Source organism: Pomacea canaliculata, linkage group LG12 (assembly GCF_003073045.1).
Source record: "Pomacea canaliculata isolate SZHN2017 linkage group LG12, ASM307304v1, whole genome shotgun sequence".
In the NCBI taxonomy this organism is placed as follows: Eukaryota; Metazoa; Mollusca; class Gastropoda; order Architaenioglossa; family Ampullariidae; genus Pomacea; species Pomacea canaliculata.
In genome coordinates, this window is record NC_037601.1 from 21,972,668 (window position 1) to 21,987,650 (window position 14,983).

The 14,983-nt window shown below is 39.5% G+C and overlaps 1 protein-coding gene and 1 long non-coding RNA gene across 8 annotated transcripts in view; both read right to left on the reverse strand.

The window, feature by feature from the left end:
* LOC112576527 overlaps positions 1-6,786 on the reverse strand; it is a 31,789-nt gene extending 25,003 nt beyond the window's left edge. For 5 of the 6 annotated variants that reach the window (XM_025259059.1, XM_025259061.1, XM_025259057.1 and 2 more), the window contains exons 1-2: positions 6,559-6,786; positions 3,065-3,134 (exon numbers count right to left, since the gene is read on the reverse strand). In XM_025259059.1, the coding sequence (XP_025114844.1) occupies positions 3,065-3,112 (48 nt within the window). In that variant the 5' untranslated portion in view covers positions 3,113-3,134; positions 6,559-6,786. The remainder of the gene's footprint in view (positions 1-3,064; positions 3,135-6,558) is intronic. The other variant, XM_025259058.1, reaches the window with a different exon arrangement.
* A 16-nt stretch (positions 6,787-6,802) lies between these two features.
* On the reverse strand, positions 6,803-10,460 carry LOC112576528. Of its 2 annotated transcripts, none has more exons than XR_003101862.1 (4): positions 10,168-10,460; positions 9,218-9,287; positions 8,915-8,986; positions 6,803-8,473 (listed from the first exon to the last, which is right to left on the reverse strand). It is a non-coding gene; the product is annotated as an uncharacterized LOC112576528 (long non-coding RNA). The 2 variants fall into 2 exon arrangements; XR_003101863.1 differs by having other exon boundaries at positions 9,972-10,460.
* Between the last annotated feature and the right edge of the window lie 4,523 nt (positions 10,461-14,983).

Here is a 14,983-nt window from a genome sequence, read left to right on the forward strand (position 1 = left end):
TAAAATATAAGAATAATAAACTAAAGAGGAAAATAAAATATTCCTGGTTTAAAATACTCCAAAAGGAGGGCTGTCCTCATTATGTTTGACTACAAAATATACATAATGCATATCGAGAACAGAAACGCAGAATATTCTTACAAAATGGACGAAGAAGGAAGATAAAAAGGAAAAATCTAGCAAAATAAAGGCAAAAGGAAACAAACAAAAAAAACTTGTTGAGCGCTAGCAGGTATTTTGAAAACACCGACAGCAACCAAGCAAGCAAACACAAAGAATACTTTTATATAGATATGTACACGGGTACTAGGGAGTGTATTTTCTTACACACGGATGGCTTCCACTAGTAAGTCTATCAGATTCATGTCGCTGGTGCTGTAAGTGGCATTAAGTGTTTAGGTCGAAGCAACATGGAGATGAGGCAAAGGAAAAGTACCCCGCCACTGTTGCAGACATCACCAAGGTCGTGCCACTTATTTGGTAAGGTGCGCGTGCTCAGCGCGCGAGAGGAAGGCGTGCGGTCTTGATTATGCCAATGCCAGCAGGATGCGGGTGTCAGAGCACACAGGCGCAACATGCCACAGTCACACGTACAGAGGCACACGCCCACACACACGCACACACACATGCACGCACACACCCTACACACACACACGCACACCCTACACACACACATGCACGCCTACACACACACACGCACGCACGCCCCCCCCCCCCCACGCACACACACACGCGCACGCGCGCGCGCGAGGGAAGACATCTACACGTTAATACGGAAGGAAAACAAAACAAAATGGAAAAGAAGGAAAAGAAAAAAAACATGCTCTTTTCTGAAACTGGCTTGGATTCAGCTCCAAGCCAGCCCGGGAAGAACTCAGAGATAGCAAAAGAAGCTCGAGTGCTCGCTCCAGTCCGTGGCACCTAGCCAACTCAATCAGTACCTTCCTCTGGGATGCTGCTTGTATGTAGATACAGTGCTACCGTTCGACATACCCTGCAAACTAAGTTTCTTCGCTTCCAGACTAAGCGTTTTTTATCCCACTGCGAAAAACGATCTTGAACCGAAAGTGTCCTTACTACATTATGGTTTGGAGGAATCCTTGTTTCTCAAAATGGGGCGAGAATCTTCCAGTTTGTCATACTGATGAAACTAATATACTTCTGGTCGTCACAAAAATTTAGAATAAGGAAGCAGACGCCTAGACCAGCCTTAACACTGCGTTCAACAGAGCTGTTAACGATTGTAAAGGTATCAGAGGAACAGAGCTATATGTATATAGACACATCGATCTAGCTTTTAAAGCAGCAGCAGTGATGCTATTAGTATTGTGTACATAAACAGCTAGATTGTTGGTCCCGTTTTCATAAGTAAACCAGGTAAGAAGAAACCATTTACTCACAAAATAGTCACGATTAACGTTTTTTGAAATCTTCTCGAAAACGGAATTAAAGAAATTTCTCTTCAAATAGATATATAAATGTTTTATTTATGCTAAATTACATTTTATAGTCAGTTTGTAACCTTACTCTCAAGCTAGAGTTACCTATACGTTTTATCAAGTACATATTATCAAGCGTTTACCAGATTTGTTTGTGCTCTTTAAAGATAGTACATTTTCCATTAAGTTTCCTTCTTTTTTGTATATAAAAGGCGCCTCTTGAAACCTACGTGACTCTGACGGAAAGTTTATGCCGATAACATTCCTATTGTACAAAAATCTTAACATCTACACTAATGTGATAAATTCCATTGGCGTGCGCTGGCTGCAAAGCCATACTTCATTGCACTGTTCCAGAGTTTTAACTTCCACCTGGCAATTTTCCAGAAAGATAATTTCACAGACATTTTCTCACAGAGATCGCTAGAAGAGGATGAAAAAGAAATTACAAACTAAAATTTTCTAACTTAACGCAAAAAGCTACAGATAGACCGTCAGCATTATGTTTGGTAAATTAACAGATTTTCGTTCATAGGAAGCCATCGTTGTCATGCGCACTGAATCTCGTACTTTTATTTACATCCGAAAACGAATTTTTCTGTACAAGTTATGTACCTAAGAAATACACTCAACTTTAAAATTAAAGGTCAGAGGTAAAAAATAGAACAAAAAATTATTTACATCGAAAATAATTCCTAAGAAAAATGAGCCGCTAAAAATGCGCTTGGCAATACTGTGTTGCTGCTTTTGAGAACCATTAAGCCGGAAGATACCTAGCGCTAAATAAAAACCTAATAAGAACCAATAAGAATACACACATTTCTTAACACAATCACGTAGAAGCGAAACTGGATAATACTATGCTTTTTACTTGCCTTGAAACATGCCGTCGGTAGAGCAAGAAAATATTGTGTTTACATAAATCCTTATTATATTTGAAAGTTTCTCAACACTGCACATGCAAGCATACAATAGCTTATAGTCAAATCGTACAGAAGCAGCATAAAAGTTAGAGCAGCATGTAAGCTGTTGCTGGACCAAAAATAGTCATACAGTATACGTGTCTATGCCAAGAAACAATCATATCATTTACAGTTTCCCCTTATTGTTGAAAAAAGTTCACTTCTTCGTGTAGCCAATAATTTTTGAGTCTTCTCGTTTTCATTATTACGATGATGAAACTTAGACAAATGTCAGTGATGCGGTACTTAATGCTAGTAAGTGAAGCACGGGTAAAAGAGAAATGGAAAATTCGATGAGAATGAAAATAAACAATTAAATTTTGTAGGGAACGTAGTGGCACCATCACTTTTGCTAGGGTCATTGTCGTACAGAGAACATGTACAAAGTAGCACCCCCTACTTGAGTTCATCATCCAGCTTTATAGTCTTTAGAAGAGGTAGAGCAATTGTTTGGTATTTTTGAGAACTGCAAAATTGCAGGGGTTTGTTTGGATAAAATTTTATTAATTTCATCTATTAAACTTACTGATCCGTGTGTAATAAGCCAAAAAAAATTTCATAAAAATACCACGGATACTTTACAGGTTTAGCATTAATTCAAACCATGAAACGACAAAGACCCTGCCAGTCATGGCGCTTATACCGTTGAAGGGCGTGGCTTACCACGGAGTAGCCCGGGGTACTGGCGAACAGCCTGCGCCTGATAGCCATCGCTACCCGCCGAGCAGCACACCTGTCAGGTAAGGAGACACACAAACAAACACATCACAGCAAGCCATGCAGCTCAGATTAGACAGATCCCCATCTTGTTGTGCGTGTTTTGCATTTCGCTGGTGCACGTGCGTGCATGATTTGAAGGTTTGGAGGAAGAGGCAAATAATACCTGAGGGTAAAAAGGTATTTGAGGAAAACATCAGTCTGGAAACCTACTTACGAGTTACTTGGATATATTATGCCTGTTGTCTGAAGATTTTGATTGCCCAGAAAATTGGTTACTGCAACGGCACGCGTGGGTGTGGACATACAAATACACATGCAGGTGTCTGCACCAAGCCTATGGAGTATGCAATAGCTGAGACGGCATGAGACGCCATCTTGGTAGGTGATGTGTAGCTAACAATTCTACGGATCCCCGTCCTGATACGCATATTTTCAATTATCTTTAGGCAATGTGGATTGATACACTAGTGAAAACAACTATAACGATAGTTTGTTCATCATATAGACTACCAAGATGGCTGCCGGTGACGTCATGATCTTTCAAAATACGTCATGCTGAAATCTATCATTAGAAAAAAGGACAGAGCTTGTTCACTTTTATCCACTTTGCCTACCCTCAAGCAGTGTTCTCATCCTAAGTGCAGGTCAAGCACAAAGTAAAATTCTAATTCTTCCCCTCCAGTCAGCGGTCATCTCAGACACGCCAAAATACTGTTTAACATTTTCTTTAGATTGAAAACATTTCTGCGGTCTGGAAATATTCAAATTATGAGATCACAGACCATCTTTTATTTTAACTGGTTGAACAATTCTAAAGCAATGCAGATGGCAGATGACCAACAGGTGTGTGAAAGAAATCAATACCACATACGGTTTATCTTCGAGAGAGAAACAAGAGAGATGAGCAGCGCCCCCGAGTGCACTATAGAAATTTTCAGTTAGAGTGTGAGTAAAGCTTATTCTACTAAAAATAGCAGACCAGTTGTAAAGAAGCACCAGTCTTTGGCTGAACCTGATTTTAATTAAGTTAAGAAAAAAAGTAAAAGGGATAAGAGACACTTGTGCCCTCCGTACCGATAACCAGCTGGTCCGCAAAGGACTGCTTTTAGCAGCATCAGGTGCCAGGTGGAACTGAAGAGATAGATGACATTTTCACCTGTGCAATGAGAGCCATTAACAGCGGACAGTAAAATGTGAAAATGCTTTTTAGACTTGCTCAGGAAAGGGATATCAGCTTCAAAATGACTAAGTAAGGAACACACCCATGGAAAGATCTTAAAGACAACACTCATTCTCCTGGTAGAAAATACGTTGAAGAAATTATACTTTTTCCGGCCAAGGCATATCACACATTTATGCCAGTAGCAGCACTGACCGGATGCTGGAGTAAGGAGAAGATGCACCCATAACGACTGGTGTCTGCTCCTCAACACAGAGAAAATACATGCTCAACAGACGCAAAAGTACATTTACTTAAGGCCAGGAGTCAAGGATGCACAACAAAACAGGCCAAAGCAAAGTCTTACATCATTGTGTGTAAACATCTTTGTTAGCATTTACAATATGCAATATGCCACTCAAAGACTTCGGTTTATTTGTTTTGCTTTTTATTTCTTCCTTACTTTCTTTATTTACTTGCTTAATATCAGACAAGACTACTTTCAGATATTTTTAAAACGTGAAGCTTGCAACAGGCCTGTTGCTTACTTCCAATCGCTTGTGTGTGTGTGTTAATAGTTCCTGCAGGGAATCTCTACTTTTGCAGTACCCCATCACTTCCCCCCGCCCCTTATGACCTTTTTGAAGGTTAGTGAATAAATCATGAATATTTTCTCAAATTTACAAGAGCGTATTCATCTAACTGCAGATTGGAATGTGTGGCTCAGATGTCCACGACAAAAGTAAACTGAGATTCTTAAATTGTGCCGTAGTTGGAGATCAGTAATACATATAATATCCTCTAAAGTGAAAGTAGCAATAAAACTTAGTTCCAATGTAATTTGTTTTTTTTTTCCCTTTGGTTGTTTGAGGAAAAGAAAACTTCTAGATACTTGATGCTATAACAGGAATAAAACTACTCATAATAAGGATACTGTCAGTCTCTCCTCCTCCTCCCTTCCTCCCTCCCCCTTCAGGCGGTCCGTGCGCAACGGTTAGCGCCTTTCATAAATACACTGAGGAATCACTGCTCTTGGTTCAGATCTCGTCTCGAGCACGCTGTTTTTTCTCTGCATGTGGCATCATTTTACAAGACTGACTGACTGCTTTGCCGCGATATCGCCTTAGTTGCTGACTCGGCATAAAAATGCTCCCCCTTCTCCCTCCCTCTTTCTCGATTGTCTGGTAGCTGTTCTGTAGTATAAATATCATGACTTATTCACTAGACTTATTTGGTGCGTTTAGCATCGGTCTTGCCGTGGAATGCATGAATGATAACACTTTTAACACACCCGCATTAAACAGCTTGGTTCTGAAGCGCTTTAGACAAGGCACGTGACTCTACTCTTCCCACAAGAAGTGTTGATGGTGTGCGCGGACATCTAACAGATGATATACGTGACGTTCTTCTCCCAAAACCTCATATCTGGCGTTCACAACAACCCAATGCTCATAATTTACTTACTTTACACCAAACGTGTGAAATGTATAATAAATGCTCAATAGTGTTATCACATGCATTAACATAGCCGCACTTTGGAATTAGCTTTAGCGTATGTAACGGCAGTGGAACACCTGAGCATCCAGAAAGGATGAAAAAATGCATTTTATGAATTAACAGACAACTATATGTGCAAAGATTTTGAAAAGTTACAGATGGTACTGTCTATATAAGCTAGTCTTTAAAGATTGCCAAAAAAGTGTCAAAAACAGTCTTTAAGCAAAAGATTATCTTGTCCTTCATGCCTTTTTTTAATTTAACGAATAAGAATAAACTTACTCTAGCAAGTCATAACATACAAGTTTTTAAAAGTCTTAGTTTATTTATCTTTATTATGCCCAACAAAACGGGAAACGCTTTCTTCAGAATTCCGATCAGACGGAATTAACAATTTGCTTGGTAGCAAAACACCTGTAAACACCTGGCAAGACCGGTTTACGTCATTGCGTGCCCGAAAACAAATAGGGTGTATCTCCTGCCATTTATCAGCCTCCCCGCAACGATGCCAACATGTGGTCACTGTACTTGTAGTCGTTCAGAAAATGTAACATTGATTCTGCATTCTTTTGAAAACTTCGTTCCATCTTGTACTTTATTTTACACTCTAATAAGATAGCGACAACATTTCTTACAGGTATCAAGGTAAGCACATGTACTCTAGGGGTGCCATACGCGCAAGAAGGTCGTCTGTACAACATATGAGATCCTGCACAAACTTTACTTTAGAATACGTATACTATCAAAGACAGAAATAATAAACAGCAAAGACTGTACTTACGTTCACTGGTCGCCTGTCCGAAACCCCGAAATTTCCGCGACCTTAATCCGGCAAGGAAACGGTGGTACAGTGGACGCGGACTGGTAATTTGCTGATACCACCGCTCACTGCTTCTACCTGGAGCCAGCTATCTGCAGCGAGGGAGGACAGGTATGGAGCAGGCAGGGAGTGACTTCAGTGTTTATCCAACACCTCGTGGCTGTTCTAAGCTAGCTCCTTCCCTTGGCTGCGTGCTGTCTGTCTGCGTGCTGCAGACTGTCCTGAGTCGCTCCGCTAGGAGTGGAGAAGGGACGATGGCTAGAGATGGAGGCTAGCAACCGTTCAGCTTTGCTCGTGTAGCGGGATCACCATCTGCTCCCCCTCTTTCCAGAAAACGTCGACTCGCTCTGTGAGGATTCCTGTAAGCCAATGTGGTGCGTGCCTATACAAGGAGAGAGCGTGGAGAAGGTGCGAGGTGTGCACGCGCAGTTATTTATAAAGAGACGACTCAGCGAGCTGATGCCGGAGGTTTCTTTTTCTTTTCTTTTCCTACTAGAGATTTCGGTTCTTTCCACTGAAAATGCCTACCTTGACTTTTGTCCTGACAGTGTACTGAACTTTTTTCCCTGCTTGCGCGCGCGCGTAAGAGAGAAGCGCGTTAGTCACAATCATACACACAGAACGCAAAGTCACAAACTTGACACAGCAAAAGGTAAAGAATCTGATACTCTCTTCTTGTTAAATGAACTACAGCCGCAGCTGCCACCTGGCTACACCTCCCCCACGCCTCTCTTTCTAACCCTTTATAGTTGTCACAGCTAAAACCTCTTTGGCAATTTTTTTTTTGGCAGGGATGTAGGAGGAGTGCGCAATTTTATGCAGTGTGCGCAATTCCCCATCCGCAGACATTGCTGGGGGGAGGGGGAATCGCGGAAGCTGTGCAGTACCGTCTTCACATTCTTCTTACATGTTTAAGCGTGCTTAAAGATGGTGTTTGGATTATTTAGGGATTCGTTACATATGACCTTGAGAGGGATACAGCAACACAAGACTACAGAGCTGCAGGCTCTTCAATACAAGTGGGCGTCTTTTGGGATGACCTTGCACGTGTATTCCTTCTTGAAAGATTACATGGACTAAAAACATCCGACCGCCTTTTTATGATACATATAAAGATAATTCAACTTTCAGATAGAGAGACGCACAAGAAAGAGTTGACAAAAATATTTAAAAGCTTAGCATCACTGCGAAAGAAGCGCTTGAGTGCGGGGAACTATATATGTACCATCCACAGTTGAAAGCGGGTGTTTATTGAATACACAGGTTGTCGTATCTTTTATACCACTTTTATATATACTTTTATACCAGCGTCCGTGTGCTTCGAGAGAAGGATTTTGACCTCGCGTGTTTATATTGATCATTATCGTATTTACGTTTTTAAAAACTGGACTGTGGTGTTTGGGCTTAAATGATGACTTCAAAGTTCCTGTCGACTTAGCTCTGAACTGTGTGTGTTCAGCAGCCTATGTTCTACAGACAGCGCACGATAGAGTGCCATGTCTCTCACCAAGGTTATAGTGACTGAACGCTGGCATGCGTCTGCAAATTCTTAAGTCCTACTTTCCAGAATTAATTCACCTTCGATAGAGATATTATCTCCTTGTCAATTAAAAACATCTCCTTGTGATCTCTTACAGTCAATGTTGATTCTTTTCTTGAGTCATTGCTGTGCTGCCTTTATTGTTTCAGCTGACAGAGTCTGCTGGTTGGTTTATTTGAAGAAGATGATCCAGATTTTCCAGTGAGTGTGATAGTGCAAGCGCCTCCAGTGGATGCTGTCATGGTGGACTGTAAAGTAGTAGTGGTCACATTCTCGAGCCTTAAAAAAAGGCCCTGTTGCGCTCTACGGTACTTACAGGTCTGTTTGATGTAGACGCTGTAACATAGGAGTTTTTTTACTCTTTAATTTAATGCACCTTTTGTTACACAGCATTATTCGTTTCAGAAAAATTAAACCGAGTTCACAAAAAAATCCATAATGTAATTTATAATGTTTGTAGGTTCTGTCACTTACTCCATACATAAAACTAATTTCCCCCTCTCAGAAAGGTAAAAATCTGAAATGCAAGGATTGGAAACATAGTTCCTGTTAATTTATACTATAAAGTGACCAACTGAGGGAATTAAAACTTTTAAGTAATCAGTGAAAAAGTAGAATCTATGACTTTCAGAAGACACTTCATTTTGATGATATGCTATGTGTACTCTAAACTGATAAGACTTTCCCTCCCTTGAAGTTTTCCTAAGTTACAACCCTGTCATCATGTTGTTCATATCCTTATTTGTTTTAAAAATTCATTTGCAATTATTTACTTACTTAATGTAAGTGATGAGTCAGCCACAGTATCAGTTTCCTTGCGCATGTGGAAACTGATTGTATGAGCCAAAACTGGAAAACACAATGGAACTACTAGTAAGTAGTGAAGACAGTCCAAAGTACACTCCCTATCTACTGTATTTTTTCCCTGTTCATGCGCCTTCTTTTTTCTAACCTTGGCAATTGTGCCGATGCACCAAATTCTGAATCCCATATAACTCATGTTTTTTTATGATAAAAGCAATTCATCTCGATCCTTGGTTGCAAGATAAATATGTTGTGAAAAAAAATTAACTTGCATACTGTTATAGTTCTCCTTAATTTCTTCAACCATCTGTTGCACAGCAATTGCCTGCAGTGGCAATGGCAAAACCTGTGAAGAGGTACCATACAAATTTCTTGTATACATATGCCTTATAGTATGATTGATATTCTACCATTATGAAATGACTGCATTTTCTGTAAGTTTCCATAAGTGCCATTAAAACCATCTTGATTTAGAGAAATGTTTGTTTTTAGCATATACCAGCGAGTGAGAGTGTAAGTGTGAGTACAGCAGGTAATCAACAACTTGTATTTACAACAAAGTTTTGGCTACACTTTGATAACAAGGACTGTCTACCCTGGGCAGTAACAAAAATTCAGAATTCTAAATACACTAACAGATCAATTTTTGCCAAAAGAAGGACAAATGTCCTGCACAGTATACAAATAATGATATCAGCACATGTTTTTGCTGAGCACGATTTTGAAAGCTGAACATTAAACAAAACCTGGTTAAATGATATCCCATATTAGATATAAAGCACCATATATTAATGTTACTACGTGTAGTTTGTGTTTCTTAGTCTAAAGAAAAAAACTTAATATCATCTTCGCAAACTGTTGTCTATCTACAGTCACAGCTGACTCACCAGAACCTGCCCAGAAGTGCATGTATAGTCGTGAAAATGAACTACAATAGATGTAAACATTTATTCATAGACGCATGGGGTAATTTTAAGTGGGCAGTGGTTTATCCCTTGTACCTGATCTATTGATAGATATTAGAACTCACCGATTCAGTTAAGAAATTTTTTAATTGTACAATTAAATGAAAGGGACTTCCGAGTAGACTAATCTTGGGAACTGACGCAAAAACTGTTACAGCCGTTGTCCGTCATGCATCAGTTATAATGAGCTTAGCTTGCAAATCGATTCCGATGATAACCATGTTATCTCTGCCGATGATATTAAGTAGTGGCTGCACCCACCAATCTTCTTTGGGTCATCCTCCCGTTGGCACCCTTTTCATCATGCTAGCATAGGTAATGGCCCTAGCTCTTACACTGGACCATTTCTATTTTTACTTGCCGCCATTCCCTTCTCTGATCTCCATGAGCATTTATTGCAACTGCCATAGCTTTTCATAATTGATTTTGTTTGTTGGCTGTCCATGTGTTGGAAAGCGTCGCAAATAGTCCTTTTTGTTTTTCAACCATGGTAATTAGGAGCCGAATCTCACAATCCCTCCAGTTGGCCGTGCGATCTTCTGCTTACTAGATTCCATTTTTTATTTCAGGCAAATCTCGATCTCGCGTAACGCGCGAACTAAGCGATTGTTCATTGGCTGTTTGTATATAAATAGCAATTGACGTCAGAGAATCCCCGGATATTCCGAACAAGGTGAGAGGTCACTGTCTTGACTCATTTTTTAACTGAGTATAAGCAGTTAAATGCGCTCATGCACACCGACGTCGATTCTCGCCACTCAGTTCAGTCCAGTTTGCAGTTAAGTCGGACATTTAACATCTGACTGCGAGGAGCTCACCTTGACCTGTATCTTTTTTCATGAGATACTCCTGAAAACGTCGGTCAGAGAATAAAATGCGCAATCAAACACAAAATCCAGCGGAGGATCCCGACAAGCTGTCAACAAAACTGATATGAAAACAAAGCGACAACAATATTATAAGATATCAATATCTGGATAACTGCCTAACAGCAGGGTAACGACTGCCAGGTGAGGAACAGCCTGCTTCATATCCATAAATCATCTTTTACTCGGTCTTCACCGCGAAAGACACCTATATAGTCACTATCATGATAAAGTTTGAACCCTTCACTTGCATTTCCAGACAAATTATTACATGGTCGATATTAGAAGAAAATGCTATGCACTAAAATCAAGTTGAATAGGTATCTTTCCACTGGGGGATGGGCAAATACCAGATCCAGAATCGTGGGCGGCTTCCTGAAGGGATAGCCCTCGCGTGACGTCACCAGCAAGGACCAGGCGAAGACCGCATCGCGCATACCAAGCGTTCTCTTTCATTACAGCCCTCGCCATTATATTATTTCAAACGTTCAAATCTTCACGTGATACATCATATTTTGATCTGCTGAGAAAGTCGCCAGACCAGCAAAGTAGAAGACAAAGTCGTGATTCATTACACAAATCACAAAAATAAATGATCGCTCAGTTGATAAAGACAAAGACTGCCATTTATAGAAGGAAATGTGTAAATTAAACACACACACACACACATGATCCTTTTGAGGTCAGGTTGACAACTTATTTTCAAGAGACATACCCAGAGCAAACTACCTCATCACTTTTTTTTTCAGTTTTGAATATTAAATAAAGGGAACAAGGTACAACATGTCCCAAGTGTGATAAGCTAATCTGCAGTTACCAATTCAAGTCAAATACTACACACATTATTAAAAAAAAAAAATCTTTTTCGGTGCTTAAGTGGCATCAGTCTCTACCACCATTCTTTTAAATGACATTTATAGCAAATATATATATATTCGAGTGAATGCCAAATGTCCATGAGATGCAATGCAACACCACAAACCCTTTTTTTAATGTTAAAAATGATGCTGGTATTCGATAGCATCTCAAATATTTACCTTTACTTAATAGCGAAAAAAAAGTATGATTTCTATAGCGCATTATTACGCTCACGAAGGAGCATATTCTTGGTGCTTAAGACAAGTAAGAGACATGAAGAGAACACGAAGAACGGAAGGTGAAACAGCTGTGCGAACAAGTAATAAAATACAAACATAGAAGACACAAAGAGGAATCAGGAAACAAACAATAAGGATGGAGAATGTCAGAAATCTGCAGAGAAAGACGAGCAGGCGGACTATAGTCAATTGACTATAATCAGAATAGTCGACAGATGCTTTATGTTTTAGTGCACATTTGAAGGGTAGGTTAGGTGGTGGATATGGAAGGGAAGAGAGTTCCATTGTTTTGCAGCACAGTAACTAAAAATCCAGTAACCATAATTATGTTGTTACTCTGGTGACAGGGATAGATAGTATGTTCATTAGACGAATAGTGGAGTAATCTGGCTGGGATGCAGGGGAAGAGAAGCTCAGAGAAATATATCATCAGGGCAGGAGCCTGCAAAGAAATTAAAACGCAGCACAGACTGTTTGTACTGGGTAGTCGTGCAGAAAACAAAGGAGAGGAGTGGTTCTAAGCACCAGAGGTGCAGTGGAGCTCTGTACTTTCTTGGAGTTGATGAAGAGGTATGAAGGCAGCTTGCAAGCAAGCAGTTACATAGTCAAGCCGAGAAAGAAGAAAACACACACAGACGAGCGAGTAGCGGCAGCACTTGTAGAATGTTGCGGATGGCGCTGATCTTACAGCTCATATGGCATACTGACAACAGTAGCTTGTCTATCATAATAGACAGACTGACAGACAGCTGTAACTGGTCTATCAAGGTTAGTGTCTGCAGTAACGATGAATCCAAAATTTCGGACAGACGAGGAGGAGGTGATGTTGGCGTCGTCCCCCTTGACATGCTTGGGTGGACTGATGAGCGATGGACGATTGCTTCTTCTCGAGCAGTCGAGGGCCTCGATCGTTTTATCATCATTAAGCTTACGTTTATTCTGTGCCATCCGATTTTTGACCTAACTATAACACAGACTATAATGGTGTTAGGAGAAGAGCAAGATTCAGTCAGCGGGATATATTGAGCAGTCCAGCTGAGTGTCATCAGCATGTAATTGATAAAAAACATAATGAGACTATAGATGCATGATGAAAGTAGTTTTGCATGCAAAATGAACAGAATGGGGCCAAGTGCTCAGCCTTGGGGGACCTCGCAAAAAAAAAAAAAAAAAAAAAAACGGGAATGTTTGATCCTCGATAAACACAGTCTGGGTCGTGTCAGTTGAACCATGACAGTGCGGATCCAGAAATCCCACAGAGGGTGTGGAGTCTTTAAAAAAGAAAAGAGTATTCGACCATGTCGAATGTAGCAGACAGGTCAGAAACATCCCCATTGCCAAGGGCAGATATGTCCGTGGTTACTTTAAGGAGAGTAGTTTCAGCACCGCGAAAAGGCCGACGAGTCTGAGAGATGAGGTGGTGTTCCTATAAGTGATCCCAGAACTGTGTCAAAACTACTTTCTAAATTATCTTAAAGAGAAAAGGAAAATTTGAAACTGAGCGGTAGTTGTTTACTTTTACATATCTACCAAGGCCATCCACAAACAAGTTTAGTTCAGACACACAAACACTCATCACCTATATAGTATTCCTATATATATATATGCCACGAGTCTCTGGGCTCTTCTAAAGTTTTCTTAATGTCTTTAAAGAAAAGCAAAAGCCAAATATCTTGAAAATATCGAAAAATTGGGAGCCCGTTTTTTTCCTTATGAATGAAAACGATCTTGTTCTAAATGCTGAACTGACACTTCTTTAAGGTGATTTAAGACATATTTTACCAAATCTTGTTGAATAACAATTATAATTATCAATTAGATTGTCTAAATTAAATGCATTCTTAGTATGTCAGAGAATAATTATTGTTTTAGATGCATGGCTCATGGGGACAATATATAGTCCCTTAGGCTATTAAAGTGTCATTTGCTGTTTGTGATACATTGGTAATGCTTTGTGATATTATAAATAAAACTGATTGGTATATAGAAGAAATAGACGTGAAAAGTGGAAGGCTAGTCTTGTCTGCAAACACAAGAAAAGCCTCACTTAACTTTGTAAAACACAGCACCATGTATCTTCTATGCTTTAAAATCATTAATGTTGAAACAGGTCTGAGAAAATCAACCTTTCAAAATATACAGTATAACAATTTACCCTCTACAATGGTAGCCGCTATTTCTTCATTCTATTTATATATGTACCTAATTTATCTTTAGATTAATGAATGAACACAGATGTTAGCGATTTTACAAATAACAAGTATGCCTTTTGAATTGATAAGCAAGAATCATTATAAATAAAAATTCAAAACAGACTTATGTTAAATGTTTTGAAAGACCACTGAAATAATTCTGTAAACTGTTTTGAGTAAACCCCCATAATAGCTGATTGTGATTGATGCCCGTCGGTGACCAAGCATCCATTTGTGCTCGCAGGTTTTGACTGAGTCTTGCAATACGTGTCATGACTCTCTGTGATAGAAAGGGAGTGTGGCAGACAGAGCGAGGAAGAGGGATAATGCGTAGGTATATGCATGCGTCCAAGATAGTCCTGATTGTTCTTTATTTTGTCTCTTCCATCATCAGACTATATTCTGAGTGCAATGTTACGTGGCCAATAAAGTGGTGGCATATTGGGAATTCCATTTTTCTTGCAATTATTATATTGTGTCATAAAGCACTCTTGTGTAAAATATCATAAGCAAACCATATCATCATTATCATCAGGCATCAAAAGCTTTCCCATCTCTTTTCTGTTTATGTTCTCTGGCCACTGCAGGACAGTTTTGGGATTTGTCGAAATGTATGAAAGCTATGTAAAGAGCCTTCGACATCAAATTTGTGACAATTGGTAGATGCACATTCTGATGACCTTTTCTTTTTTCAAGCAGCACAAGGTTCAGAAGGAACAGGTATGTTACTAACTCAATCAGTTTGAGATTTCCTCTTGATGCTTACGTCATCTATTACTGTGCAGGTATAAGATTCTGAAGTACCTTTAAAAACTATTTGTGTAAATCTTTATATTTTACAATTATACAAGCATATTTACTTGGCAGAAAAGGAAATTTTAATAAAAATGCTTAGGAAATTTTAATAAAAATGCTTAGGAAA